Genomic DNA, 15,169 nt, shown 5'->3' on the forward strand with positions numbered 1-15,169 from the left:
GGGCAAGTCTGTAGGGCTGCAGAGTGCCAAACCTGGGTCCACTCTGCTGCTCTGCAGAGCAACCAAGCACACCAGCCTTTCCCCAGTTCCAAACCTGGGTCCACTCTGCTGCTCTGCAGAGCAACCAAGCACACCAGCCTTTCCCCAGTTCACAGACAGGAAAAACCCTTTGCTCCTACCATCCAATAACCATCATTTCATGTCACGTAGTAGCAGATTTCAGAGGGCTCTTTCACAGCTGAAGAAATGTTGGTCTGTGGAGGAGCTTCTCCACTATCTTGGAAGGACATGTTTTGCCAAGGCTTTGGATTTTAATGGTAAAACAGTTTTGTGGCCTGGGTGTATCAGTCACCTTATATGGATTGCATAAGCTGCTTTGGGGCCGCAGTGAAATGAATTTGGACAATGCCCATCTGAAGGATTTTTATTGATTTTCCCATTTGTCAGCTGTAAATAAGGCAGCATCCTTGCCTGGTTGCTGGCAGGCTGCCCCTTCCCAGACTTCGGATCAGAATTCCTCTGGTCTTCGCAGAAAACACCAAATCAGATTTTTGTTTATTGTTCACAAATTATGTAACAGTCCCCACAGAAAACATTTGGTAATGATAAGTAGTCTTTGTATATCCTCGTTACTCTGACCTTTAAAAATACTGTTATTTACTGGTGCATTCAGCCACAGATGTTCAGAAATTAACATTCCCAAGTCATGATAAGAATTTTCCTCAATCATCATTTCTGTTAGCATGATGGGGAACATCACTCTGCAGTAATTGTATTCTGATCACAGTCTTATCCATGGCACAAGCTGAGTACACAATGTTAATGACATTAGTGAGAACAGAACTGCAGGCATTACCAGTACCTCACAGAAGACTCTCCACAGAACTCAACATGACTTTCACAAGGAGACTGAAGCACAGCAAGGGGGAATGGGAAAAGCAGAAGCCACCTCCTAGCAGTGATACTCCCAGGCACATGGTGTGACTCCTGGGGATGGTGCTGTGCAGGGCCAGGAGCTGTACTCAATGATCCTTGAGGGTCCCTTCCAGCTCAGCTTATTCTGTGCTTCTGGGATCTTTGCTGCTCCAGTTCCCAGACCACCAGCTGTCCCTCATCTGAATGGCTGCCACTATAGGTATGGAGAGCAATTCCTCCCCACAGCAGTGTGATGCCTGAAATTCCATCCAAAGACTACAACAGCCTTTCCATTCCTCCCTGTGGGCACCTGCAGTGTGCTGCTGCTGGTGGGAGGGACAGCAGCTCCAGGGCTTCGTAACACATCACCTGGGTGTCCCCAAGAGACAGAACAGGGAGGATCTGAGAGAGACCTCTTCTCTACCTGTTTTATCATGGGATTCTCAGCTCCACAAGGAGAGGCAGGAACAGGAAGACAGCACAAGAAATACTTCATTAAAAGGAGCTTCATTAAGAGTAAATAGGCAAGAACTGCTCATAGCAGTTCACAGGGCCTGGGGGAGGGGAAGAGTGGTGCTCTGCTAATTTTCTCATCAGACACCCTTCTCTATTACTGTCTCCTGGTTCTTGCTCTGAAAGTCAAGTGGAATTGTCAAGAGGGATCACCTGTGATTTAAAGTGCAGTTTTCCTGCAAGACATATGTAAATTTGCCACCTTCCTACTCAGACCCTCTGGGAGTGGGAATCAGAGCTGCTGAATTGGAGGGGCGGAGGAAGAAATCACTGCTCTTTCCTCAGCTTGTCAGCCCCACTAGGCCAGCCCTTAACTGAAACAGAGATGTGAGAGAAGGCTCCTTAGCTGGTACCTTAGGGAGCAGGTGATGGGACCAGCAAATGGTGCCTGCTCCACCCCAAGAGATGGAAGGGAATTTAAGGCATAGAAGAGGCTGTGTGATTATTCTCTACCTCCTGTCTTGGGGGAAAGGAAATTAGAAGAAATTGTGATCTGTCCTAATTTAGTCATCTTTAGAGTTAAAATGAACTCGGGCAGGATGCTTCAGCTCTGCCCTCCTGCCATAAGCCCCATCAGAATTTGGTTAACAAGGAGCTGGAGCATCTGAGACTGCTGAAAAGCTTGTGTGTATGCATTTCTGTGTGTGCCTGTCTCAGTGGCTATATAGAGATATGTTTAAAAGAAGGTTAATTGGTCTCCTGGGAACTATAAAGAACCTGTTAGGTTCCTCGGTGTGAGCAGTGACTGTATGAAGCCTAATTACTAAGCCTGAGTTATTCTTTCATATAGGGGGAGGGAATCTCTAAGGTTCTTATTAAAACCTACAAAAACTCTAAAGAATGATGGAGTTAGAATTGATTTGTCCATGTTGATCAGAAGTGCAGAGCAAATAAAAACATTGAGTTTTCCCCAGGAAATATTCACAGAGATGACACAGGCCTGGCTTACACATCACTGCTGTGGGGATAAACATAAACCATTGTGCTAAATGGCAAGAATTGCAGACCACAGACTTTCAGGTAAGGTGCACTCCTTTTGCTCAGGGCAGGGAAAAATCACACTTTGATGTTCTTGTAGGGCGCCCTTTATAAAAAAAGCCATAACAAATCTATTTTCAGGCTAATTAAATTTGTAAAAAAGGAAAGGAGTTTTGTTTGGAAAAATGTACATTGAAAGGAAAGAGAAAATAGTAATCTGAATAAGAATAAAAGAGAAAAGGAAAAGAGGAACTCTAACACGGCTAAGGTCTGAAATAAAGAAAAGCACTTGCTTTGGACTTTTTGACTATTCTTTAGATGTTGTTGAAGCTCTATGGGTGGAAACAAAGCTTTGGAGGAGGTACAGCATAGACAGGAGCAGCTCACTGCTCTGTGCCCATGCTTGGCACTCAGTACTGGAGGAACTCTCACAGAGTAATACCTGTAGCTACAATGACAATGACAGTGATGCCATTCCCACCTGTGCCACCCACAGCCAGCCATGACAGGGCTGTAACACAGACACTGCCATGTTGCTACAGCTCTGACAAACTGGACAATACACCTACACCAAACTGAACATATTCATGTGAGGCAGAGTTATTGAAAGAGTCATAGCCAGTTTCTTCTTTTCTTTTCTCCTTTTCTCTTCTCCTTTTCTCCTTTTCTCCTTTTCTCCTTTTCTCCTTTTTTCCCTTCCCTTCCCTTCCCTTCCCTTCCCTTCCCTTCCCTTCCCTTCCCTTCCCTTCCCTTCCCTTCCCTTCCCTTCCCTTCCCTTCCCTTCCCTTCCCTTCCCTTCCCTTCCCTTCCCTTCCCTTCCCTTCCCTTCCCTTCCCTTCCCTTCCCTTCCCTTCCCTTCCCTTCCCTTCCCTTCCCTTCCCTTCCCTTCCCTTCCCTTCCCTTCCCTTCCCTTCCCTTCTTTTCATTATTTCCCAAGGATCAACAATAAGGAAACTCAAGTATGGATGCCTAACCCTGCCTGATTTGCCCAAGGTCAGACACAATTTCTGGTGCAGCAGAGAAGCCACGCCAGAACTCCATGTCCATAATTGTAAGACCTTCCTCCTTCTTCTTGTCTTATGGGAGGTTTAATTCTGTTTCGGATAAAAAATCCTCACAATTGGCACAACCTCTGTGAAAAATGGAACTCTGTTCATTAAGAGCTTTGCAGTGGCCAGGGACTACTTGAAATACACTGTGTGGGGAAATAGCCTCTGTATTTCATAAACATGCTGTGTAAAAAAATAACAAGTCTAAGAAAGGCTCATTTCAAAACATAGCTATCAGGGAAGAGGGTTACAATGAGAAGCATAAAAAAGGCTCAGTTTTTTTTCAGGGGCAGTTTTCTTGGCATAAACCCATGCATGACAGACTTCACACACAGGTTGATAGACTCAAAGAGGTCAAAGCTCTAAAAACCTGGTTTACTGCATTTTCCCTCATTGCTTTTTTTTACTTTCTACTACCTCTACTATGCACTGGATAATAGTCTGTTTGCCAAGGTCTTGGAGAGTTTTTACTTCCAACTTCAGGTCAACACCCTTGAGGGGCATGGATACAGAGAATTATGCCGTGCTTAAAGAGTTTAGGGAGCATTTATTTTTGTTTAAGACAAATGTTCTGTTCAACTGTAATCAGTTATTCTTAGCGAAGCTGTATCATTCCCCATGTTTTTTTCCTTGCGTTCTGCTACTGCTTTTCTTCCAAACACATAGTGTGATTCTGCTCCCTCTGAGTGCAATCTAACATTGTTTTTCCTGGACTAATTTAAGGGAGAGTGACAAAACACAAGTAACTCAAAATGCATTCCTAAAACTTGAGGTGAACTCAAGTAACCACTGCTTTCCAAAAGAAAAGCCTCCAACCTGTGGGAAGCAAGCAGCAAACCTGCCAGCATTACAGATAATGTTGCAGTCTGCCTCTTTCTGACTTTAGCATCTTTATCTTACCGCTAATACCAGCACCTGAAAAATTTGACAGATATTATTCATGAAAACTGAAAGATGATGTCTGTGCAAAGATAACATTACTTGATTTGAAATGAGTGCTTATCTAATGTTGCCTCCTCCCTGGCACCCTTGCCTGCTGCTGCACTTTCAAAGGATGCATTCAGGTAAATCCCTCCACAATCACAGACCAGCATTCTCTGCAGAAAATAGACTGGAGCAGGACCACCAGGAGAAAAAATCTGCCCACAACAACTTCCCCTGCAGCACTGCTGGTGGTGTTAGTGCATGGGAATCTCCAAGGGGAATTGCTCAGTAAATGACTGAAAACAACCAGAAAATGTGACTCTTGCCTTGACCAAGCTGAAAGAAGTTTTGCATCAACAGTAATTAATGTAAAGCATGGGTTATGCCCCCACACTGAGGATCCTGGTGCCCATTCAGTTTCCTGCATTGAGCATTGGGATGTGGGTGGATTTCCAACAGCTGAGGCACTCCACAGCCAGCAGCACGCTCCTTCTCCGTTCCCCACCAGGCTGTCACTGAACTGTTCCCTTTGCACCTTTTCTCTAAGTGTCTCCTCAGAGAAGACTGGAGAGAAGGCCCCAGCACAGGTAGAGGTTTCAGCTTGCTGTAAAGTAGCTGTTCTCACATGGCAGCAGGCAACTCTGCCTTTCCCCCAGCTCCTACCTTGGATGTTGAGGTGTCCTTGCAGCAGAAGCCCCAGCAAACAGTGCAGCAGTTCATACCTGCAGATGTGTCTGCATGCCTGAGGGCTTCTGGGCTGTCTCCCAGGATTTGCTGCACAAACTAATGCATCCCCTGACCTCAGATCCCCTCCATTTGCAAATCTTAGTACCAGATATGTAAACACGAGATAACACAAGCATGATCTTTACACAAAAATCATGTAAATTCCAATGTGCATGTGCCCATTTAAAACTAGAAAATAGGCTTTGAAGACTGGTTGTCCATCAGTACTTTGTCAGAACTCCCAATAAGGGCAAAGGTCTGACCTTTTCCCCCAGACAATTTCCTTTTTGTAATAGCAGGAAGACCCAACCAAGCAGTGAATTTCTGTGGGGATTACTGCACTTCTTGGGTGGCTGATAGGAGCTGGCCTCTGGCAGGAAGCCATGCTATGTACTCCAGAAATGCAGTGCATTTCAGAGGTTATTGCCTGCACATTACTGCCGGGCAAGTGAACGCTCCAAACGCTGGAACAAATTCAAACGTCTTGAAAGGAGATATCTTCCTCAGCCCTGGCATTCGTGTGCCATGGCTGTAAATTACGCCCAGAGTGTTCATTTTCTTTTTAAATGTGTTCTCATCTTGTAATAATTAATGGTGTCAGGTTACTGGTGTGAAAAAAGCCTGACTTTACAACAAAGATGGATTAATGAAGTAACAGTCATGGCTGGAGTAGCAGCAATAAATTGTTAGAGGAGTGACACACCTGAAGCAATACTTTCAAAGGCCTTAAATTATTTAAGTTTCAATATCCCTCATAAATATTAGCTTTTGTTAATATTTGTTTCTGTGTTAAAAATGGAAGTAAACAGCTCTGGCAAGAACAAGTCTCTTGCTGATGAGCATGGGGAAATAGTGTGCCTGTGCTCTCCAAGACATCCTTGTCTTCCCCAGGGATGACAATGTTCATCTGTAGGTCTCTGGGCTTCTCTAACTGGGGATATGACATTCAAACCCCACAGACTCAGAAAGGTCTAGAAGCCATAACACTGAGCTCACAGGTCCAAATATCTGTTTTTAAAACTGTTATGAAGTGAGAAACTCTTGAAGATGGCAAAATGGAGAAAAAGCAGAGTAAGCAATTTCCACCTATGATAAAATTTTTTATTTAATCCATTTTAGTTTTCAATATTATAAGGTATGAAATGGAAGAAGAAGACAGACGAAGCCCTGCAGATCTATTGGGAGGGAAGAAAATCCCATATAAAACATTGGGAAACTTATTTGATGTCAAGGAGCACTAGATCAGGCTTTTGGAAACCATACCAAAGGGCAAGGCAAAGCGAAAAAGTATATTTGGGTAATTTATAATGTGTCTGACAAGAGATTCCTAATCACCGGCATAAACTGATATAAAAAATTGACTGCTGATATCAATGAAATTAGATCACTTTGTAACTGATGAACACTCTGTATGCATTTCCCAATACTTACAATCAAATAATTATGTATTGTTAGTTATTGTCAATAAGACTGATGATTGATGACAAAAAAATCCTCTGAAAATTACAGGAATTCTGCCAAACACCAACTCAATTCAGACCATACAGCAAAACTAAGACTAAACCTTTTTGTAAAGCAAATAGGACCTAAAGAAAAGACACTAAAACCATTGAGAAGCTTCACAATTAAATAAAAAACATGATCTTTGTCCTTGAATACTTTGTTTTCCAGACTAGAGATTATCGTCATTGTATTCTCATCATGGCCTCACACTCTTCCTTTATCTCCATCAAGGCTTTCATCAGGCTGTGATCTGTCCCATGGGTCACCTTCATAATATTATAGGCCTTTAGGAAAGAACAGAAAGAGACATATTAGTCATTGTACAGACCATGCAAAGGGGCTGGACCCTGGAGCAGGGTGGGATGCAACAACTGGTCCTCAAATGGCTGGCACCTGGGGGCTTGAATGCATGGAATTGCTGAAATAGGAGTGAAGCATTCTAAAGTGCATGGTCCCATCCTAAAGTGATTTGTCCCTGACAAAGAAGGAGCATTGACACGTTATTCCTAGGTGTTCAAACCCACAAATATGTTGCACAACTGAGTGTATGGAATAGCAGAGAGAGAGAGCTCATTTTCCACTGAGACCTGAAGGCCGTATCAAGATTGGTCAACTACAACACTCAAGGTTTTGATACATTATTTAAAAGATGACAGTGAAGTTCATGATGTTAGGAGCCTGAAAGTACCGTAAAACTAGAAATGGATTAATGCTTAACCCATGGAATAAAGTACCTTAACTCTTTCAGTAGTAACTATACATAGCATCAAACAAATGAGGACATTTATAGTTTCACTGTCAAAAGGCATGCAGGGGAATGGGTCTGTGCTGCTTTTGCCAGGGACTGTTTTCTCTGTGTGTTTGTCATCTACTGCTGGGCTAATTTATGCTTGCTGATGTTGCCTGTAGTGTTGCTGATTTCCTGCCACACACATGTCTGCAATGCTCTTTGCCCAGCTCCTGTTTAGATCATAATTTTTCATATGGCATTTCTGCTTCTTCCTTCTATTAAATTCCTCCTGCAAGGAGGGAAGTCCTAGATGGAAGCTGATTCAGCACTTCTGAAGATAGAACAAGGGAGCCAGTAGTGTACTGGCAGGAGAAAAGATCAGAGATTTTTCATCATCCTAAACCAAATAATTGCAAAAAACTAAATGCAGCCTATGTTTCAAAGGGTTCCTTGTCCAGTAGATTACAAAATTCAGCTAAATTGGCTTTGAATTGCAACATTTCTTCTTGGAGAAGAAATGTTGAGGAGGAGGCCTAATTTAAATTGGATAGACAAAAGTAAATATATATTTTTGTGGAAGGAAGGAATGAATGAAACCCTACTTCCAAATTATGAAGACTGGCAGGCATATGAAAATTCCAGCACAGTTTATTTTTGCGTCAAATTTGTTAATTCTTAAAAGAGGGAGGCAGCACAAGATTGAAAAAACAAGCTGAAATATCAGTCAAAACAAGACATAGTGAGCAAGGAATTCTAAAAAGAGTCAAATATATTTTAAGCTACCACAGCGCCCTACCACTAAATGATAAAATTTACACAGCTAAAAAGAAAGCTGGAAAAACATTTTCATTGCTTTTAGAAATGGCAAAGAAATGTGAAACAAAATCAGGAATATGAAAATTTTTAACATGCAGCTGAACCCAGACTAACTAGAAGGGGAGAAGATCACCCTAGAGCAAAGTGGCTGGGTGAATTGGCCCTGGATCCTGACATATTGGTGCACAGTGCTGGCACGACCTGTCCCAGAAAGCTGATGGATTTATTGTGAATGATGCATGCTAAGAGCTGTGCATCTGGATACGTCTGAGTGACAGTCCTGGGGCAGCTGACCTGGATCTTCAGCCCCACTACAGGATAGAGGTCAGGCTCATAGTGATGGACTTGGACCCTGACATCCTGAGATGCACAGTCAGAGATGTCTGTATAGATATACCTCCATTAAAAACCAATAATCCTTAACATCAAACCTAATCTTGAGTTAATACTACCATTGCTGCCTTTCTCCCACCTCCAACATTTTATTTCCACTTCTTTTCTTTCATAAGTATGGCAGACAAAAGCACTCAGTCTTTATACGTTTGTTTCCTTGGAGGAAATAATTTTTATGCAATGCACCATCTCACACACTGCTATACAAGTCAGAACTAGCTGCATCAAAGTTAGAGCAGCAATGACTTGAGTAATCCCTAAATTCAACTGGTATTAGGCTATGTAGCTGTTTTGGCAAAGGTCAGTGCGAAACTGGGGATAATTTCAGCTCCAGTGCAATGAATTGTTTTACTGGACAGAAGCAGGAACATGTGGGTGGGTTCTCTGTCCACTCCTCTGCTCCCAATCCTACAGCTCACCAGCAGAGCTGAGGCTGAGCAGATCTGTGTGCTCTGTGTGGTCTGTGTCTCCCAGCTAAAATAGCAAATGTAATTTTGAAAATCTGCAATGGCAACACAGGCCACGGTGTCATCAGCTACGCCCTGAAGAATATAAACCCCATTGGAGCAGAGGAAGGGCTGCTGCTCCCTGAGTGTAAAGGAGGAGCAGTGCAGGTGTTTGTGCCTGATTTGCCGGGGGATGGGACAGGATCCCCATGGCCATGGCTGTGGGGAACCGTGGGCAGGTGCAGGATGGCACAGATCTGTCACAGGGAAAGCAGGAAGCAAATGGCCATGTGCCAGAGTGGCAGGAAGTGAAGACTAGTATTTCAGAGGGAATATCTGTGCTTTTCCATCTTTCTTGATTGAAGAGTACAGGTTGTTAAAGCAGGCACAGGAATACTATTAATGGCAGCTGGTAAACAACTCAGTGTTTGAAGCAAATGCCTAGAGAAGGGATTTCTTCAGTGTTCCTGTGAGACCTGGGAAGGATTTTACCCCAGTTCCTGTGCTTTTTGCCTCCACAACAGGGAATTCTATAAGAAGGGAAGTCATACAGTACCTGTTGTAGATGTTCATGAGACAAGACAGCCATACCCATCAGCTCATGGGGTACAAAAGTACTCCCATGTCCATGCCATGACAGGCGCTTCAAATTGTTTTTCAGACTGGGCTCCAGTTCCTGTGTTTTGCTGACAAAAGCTTTCCAGATCTATATCTCAATCTGCCCTCTACTAGATCTTTCATATATATGTATATAAATTTAAAAATAATATGTTGGTTGTAAAATACTACCTTCAGTTTTCATTCCAGAGGAGTATTGCCTCTCTGTAAAACTTCTGTTTCAAAATCTAGCAAATAAGGTTCTGCAGGGCCTAATATAAGTTTAGGGGGTGATTTCTTTCTAATGGCCAACTTAAAGCCCTCAACATTATTTAAGCCTTCTTCAGGGTTGCAGGGCAGAGAGCTAAACCCATAGGGCCCTAAGAGCAAGGTGGTTAGGAGAGTGATTCATTTTTTTGTGGCACAGAGAGCGGCAGTGAGGGCTGGGCTGCAGAGCCAAGCCCTGATTTTAAAAGAGCATGTATCTGCTGCAGAGGCTGTCAATCCCCAGCAGCTCTGAGGTTGTGCCTGATTAAACAGGATTTATATGTGAGGTGAATTCCACTCAGATCCCAATTCCTCTGCACCTTCCATATCCTTCTTCCTAATGCCACAGTGAAATTAGTCTGACGAGGGTTCCAACAGGGCGCTGCTATTCAGTGTCAGAGTGTATTAAGAAGAGCAATGAAGCAGAGAAGGTAATCGAGTTTCTGCTCTGAGCATGTGGCATGCTCTGCTGACACATCTAATCACAAAGGGGCAAATTGTGTTCTCATATAACTCTAGGACATTATCTGAGTAATATTAGGAATCACATCCTTTAGTCACAACAAACTGGGAATTATATCTTCCTCTAATTTGTTCCGGTGTAGAAAGCAAGGAAGTGAATCAGTGGCAGAGTTCATCTGAAGAAGTTACACGGAGAAACAGGATGGCAAGAAGTTCTTCCTCCTCTCAGCTGTGCTCCCAGGGAGTGGGAGTTCAGTCTGTCCTTCTCCCACACTTGGGTGAAAATGGGGAGGCTGAATAGGGAATGGGCAAAGCCATGACAGGATTCTACACCTCACCTGTAAAGCACTCACTGTGTCCTTGTGGACCACCAATGGAGCCTCCATTACAGGCTCACTGAAGTAGGACACAGAAGGACAAGCAGCACCTTAATGTCCCTTTGCAGAGAAAGAGGAGGTCACAGCCTAGAAAAGGTTTCTGTGTAAGGCATTGCTCAGTTTCCAAGGAATCACAGTGTAGCAATCTGGCTTGCAATGGGCAGCTTCTTCACCAAAAACATATAAATCCCCATTGCAATGTCCACCTTCACTGACCAGCAGCATTCATTTGTCTCTAGGGGAATTTGCTCCAGTTTAATCTAATGCAGTATCACATTAGAAATGCAATTAGAACAATGCCTGTTGATGTAATTGTGGCAGTGTCAATCCAAGCAGAAGCTCCTCTGACTGGAGCCTCATTCCACTGCTAAAAGGGAAAGTCTGAATGTTTGGAAATGATAAATATATTGGGGGAAAGAACAGAGGGATTACCTGGCATATGACAGATATATGACATACTTCTGAATAATACATAAAATAGAATTGATTACTCTTCTGCCTGCTTTATAATGATCAGAATTGTCTATAATTCAAGTAAAATATATCAAGTGAAGATTTAAGTTATACCAAGACTTAGCAAGAGTGGCATCATATTAAATACTAATTTATTACTTCAACAAATGAAAATTATTCAGCTTGCATCATTAATCACTGAAGAGATATGGGGGTTGAAGAAAAGGTAAGTACTAAATACTAACACCTAGAGAGTCATGAACTGATGTTATCTTTATAGGGGACCTGGGCAGGAGGGGAACAGCACCCCTCCCTCATCTGCAGTGGAGACACCCATCCCCTTCTGTCCCAAGCAGCTGCCACACCGCACTTCATACAGCATGGACATGAACTGAAGGGAATGTAAAGCCAAATTCTTCACTTCTTTCCAACACTGGTGCCAGAGCTGGACCTGCTCCTGCCCAGCAGACACAGGCAAGCAGCTGGGCCAGGTGGGGTTTGGCAGCACCCAGCAAAGGCAACCAGGAGCTGGGTCAGGAGCTGGAGGGGAGCCAAGAGCCAGCACAGGGAGCCACAGGGAGCATGTAGTGTCTTCAGGGCAAGCTGATCACAGGACAATCAATAACATAAGAGAACAAGACCTTTCTGAGGGAAATTGGAGGCAGCACATCTTCCAGGGGGAGCAAAGCACCCCAGCAGTGATTGAGGGCTTGAGATGGGAGGCAAGATTCTACATCCTGAGGACATGTTGCACATGGAAAGGGATTATTTAATATACTTAAGATGATACTAACAGCAATATAACAGCAGGACAAATAAGAGCCTGAGGTACAAGGAAATGAATATAAAAGTCAGCTCAGGTACAAGAGGGATGGCTTACAGCTGAAATGTAACTAACAAAGCACAGCTGCAAAACCAGATCAAAGATGATTAACAACAAGAAATACAAGGGATCAAGGGACATGCCTGTTGATTTCAGTGTGGCTCACAATTTAAAGACAAAGTTTTCCAGCCTGAAATCACAGAACCTGATAGGGAATAAGGAGGGTAGAAACTGCAGCTCTCCTCCTGCTCCTGTCCTTTCAGTGCTCTCAGAATCACTTTGCTATGGGAATAAGGAATATATGAAGCACTGAGATAATTTATCTCTTCAGAACTAAAAGTGATTTTTCATCCAGGCACCTCTGAGCTATCAAACTGTAATTAGCTGTGACTGATGCTGGGGAATGTCAGTGCCTGAAATGCTGTGCTGAGCAACAGTGACCCATCACCACACCATCTGCAGCCTGGGGAAACACCACTGCTGGAAGAAGTGGTGAGGAGCATCTAAAGGCACGAGGGGGAATCACACAGCAGGGAAGCAAGGGAGCGGGATAGAGAAAAAATATTTCACCATCCTGACCTGTTTCAAGGTTTCCAGTGCCTGAGGAACCATGCCTTGACTGTACTGCAGTTTGCCCACTCGCATCAGCTGGACAGCCCTCAGTGGATGGAAGCCAGGATAATACAGTCTGTAGAGGAAAAAGGAGGAAAATGTGTCACTGTCAGCTCTCACCTTCACAGTCACTGCCTCTGCAGAGAGCCATTAGGGTGGGACTGCAAAGTCATTGTGAATGTTAATAAGGTACTCAGAGAAAATTAGCTGCAATACTGAGAAGCATGTAATACTGAGGGGAATTAGCAAATTATTACTCTCCATCCCAGAGGAATCCCTTTAACATGATCCCATTAGAAAGTGACGGGAGTGGGATTATTTAATTTGTTACTGTTGGATAATACAATAGCATTTACTGTAGTTAGTGTTGCAAACAGAGGTCCTTGACAATCTCAGGTCTCTGGAGAGGCATAATTTTAAGAGGAAGCTTCATCAGGGAATCCAGTCCTAGACTGTCCAAGACGAAGGAGTGGGACTGCAGTGAAAGCAGGTATGTAACATCATGACCACTGCTTCTGAGGGTTTGTATGCTGCTCCCTGTTGCATAAAAAGAACTGTTTCTGCACATTCAAGGAAACATCTCAGACTTGGCTTGTTCATCTACACAAAGTCTCTGCTAGTATGAGGATATCTTCCTGTTCTTAATTAATTTCAAAGAAACAGAAGTTCTGTTAAAAAAAACCAGAATGATGCTCTCTTTTTTCTAGGAAGTAGATGGAGAGTGGTGTCATCATTAATTGCTCTCAGGGTGCTCTTGAAATGTTCATGGCAGCTGCTCCACATTTTTAAATTCCACTGATCCTCGGCTCATCATGCGTGGATTGCATCCCAGCCCTGTTCTGGATGAGCAGATCATTATATCTTGAAGAAGCAACTTGGGAGCTGAAGAAAGCCATGGATGCAACTTGCCTGGAACTGGCCATCAGGAACCATGAAGTGAAGGGACACACTTGGAAGTTAAGTTACTTACAAAAGACCTTATCTATTTTTTGACTAACTATACCAGAATCATGGAATAGTTAGGGTTGGAAGAGACCAAGAGTTAGGGTTGGAGATCATCTGGTCCAACTCTCCCACCAAGGCAGGGTTACCTAGAGCAGGTAACAAAGGAACTCATCCAGGTAGGTTTTGAATGTCTCCAGATGGAGAATCCATTCCATGGGTGGCCTGTTCCAGTGCTCTGCCAACTTCAATGGAAAGAAGTTCTTCCTCATGTTTTAGTTTATGGTCGGTGCTCCTCATCCTGTCGCTGGGCACCACTGAAAAGAGTCTGGCACCATCCCCTTGGCACCCTCCTTTGAGAGGTTCAAATGCAGTAATGAGATCCCCTCTGAATCTTCTCCAGACTGAACAGGCCCAGCTCCTGCAGCCTCCCCTCACAGGAGATGCTCCAGACTCCTCATCCTCTTTGTGGCATCCACTGGACCCTCTCCAATATCTCCTTGTCTTTCTTGTGCTGAGGAGCCCAGAACTGGACACAGCATTCCAGAGGTGACCTCACCAGGGCTGAATCATCTCCCTTAACCTGCTGGCCACTCTTTCTGATGCTCCCCAGGACACCATTGGCCCTCCTGGCCACAAGGGCACTGCTGGCTCATGGACAGCTTGTCATCCACAGGAACCCCAGGTCCTTCTCCACAGAGCTCTCTCCAGTAGGTCAGTCCCCAGTCTGTGCTGGCACTGGGGGTTTTCCTCCCCATGTGCAGGACCCTGCACTTGCCCTTGTGGAACCTCACCAGGTTTCTCTCTGGCCCATTCTCCAGCCTATTGAGATCCTGCTGAGTGGCAGCAAGCCTTCAGGTGATCCATGACACTCCCCCAGTTCAGTGTCATCAGCAAACTGGCTGAGGGGGCCTCTATGCCACTGATAAGCAAGTTGGATAAGAATGGCCCAGTATTGATCCCTGGGGAATGCCAGTGACTGCAGACTATGCAAATGAAAGAATAAAAGCCTTAAGCACAGCTCACCAGAGACAAACATCCTACTTGATCAAAGAGCATTTCTTTTCCTCAAGTACACCAGCAGTTGTGCTTGAGCAGTGTCTAAAAATACAAAATGAGTCACAACTTCAGGAAGAATTGCCAATAAGCTTTCCAAAATCTACTTTTTGAAGAAAATATTTTTTTGGGTTTATGCCAAATCTGTGATCATCAGAGTTCAGGATAACTATTAATGAATGATACCACTGCAGTCAGGAAGACACTTAAATTTGCATAAATATGATTAAATGCATGCTAAGACATTAAATGATGTAAATTGGTACAATGTACAGAAATCTTCTGATAAGTCTGCATGTAAATTAATAAGTTATCTTTCTCTGTTATATTTCCCTAATAAAAATGCAAACACAATTAAATACAAGTAATTTTTTAAATGTCAGCATATCTGGCTGTCCTTATAAATCTCTAATTAGGATGTGTAAACATAATGAAAAATGTTTTCATACCCAAATTCCCCTATTCCACTGATCCCACGCAGTTTCAGTGAAGACATACAGAAATACATGGAAAGCATGCCTGGCAGGATCTCAGCAGCAATAGCTTTTGATCTGCCAAAGCCTCTCATGAAACAGCAGAAGCCAATT

At 43.6% G+C, this 15,169-nt stretch overlaps 1 protein-coding gene across 4 annotated transcripts in view; it reads right to left on the bottom strand.

Annotated features, from left to right (window-relative positions):
• Positions 1 to 6,190: 6,190 nt before the first annotated feature.
• Positions 6,191 to 15,169, bottom strand: part of SMYD3 (SET and MYND domain containing 3) — a 381,051-nt gene continuing 372,072 nt past the window's right edge. For 3 of the 4 annotated variants that reach the window (XM_058020608.1, XM_058020609.1, XM_058020611.1), the window contains 2 exons: positions 12,552 to 12,660; positions 6,191 to 6,892 (listed from right to left, as the gene is read on the bottom strand). In XM_058020608.1, coding sequence (XP_057876591.1) covers positions 6,791 to 6,892; positions 12,552 to 12,660 — 211 coding nt within the window. In that variant the 3' untranslated portion in view covers positions 6,191 to 6,790. The remainder of the gene's footprint in view (positions 6,893 to 12,551; positions 12,661 to 15,169) is intronic. The other variant, XM_058020610.1, reaches the window with a different exon arrangement.

The sequence above is a fragment of the Melospiza georgiana genome, chromosome 3, assembly GCF_028018845.1.
Source record: "Melospiza georgiana isolate bMelGeo1 chromosome 3, bMelGeo1.pri, whole genome shotgun sequence".
Classification (NCBI taxonomy): domain Eukaryota; kingdom Metazoa; phylum Chordata; class Aves; order Passeriformes; family Passerellidae; genus Melospiza; species Melospiza georgiana.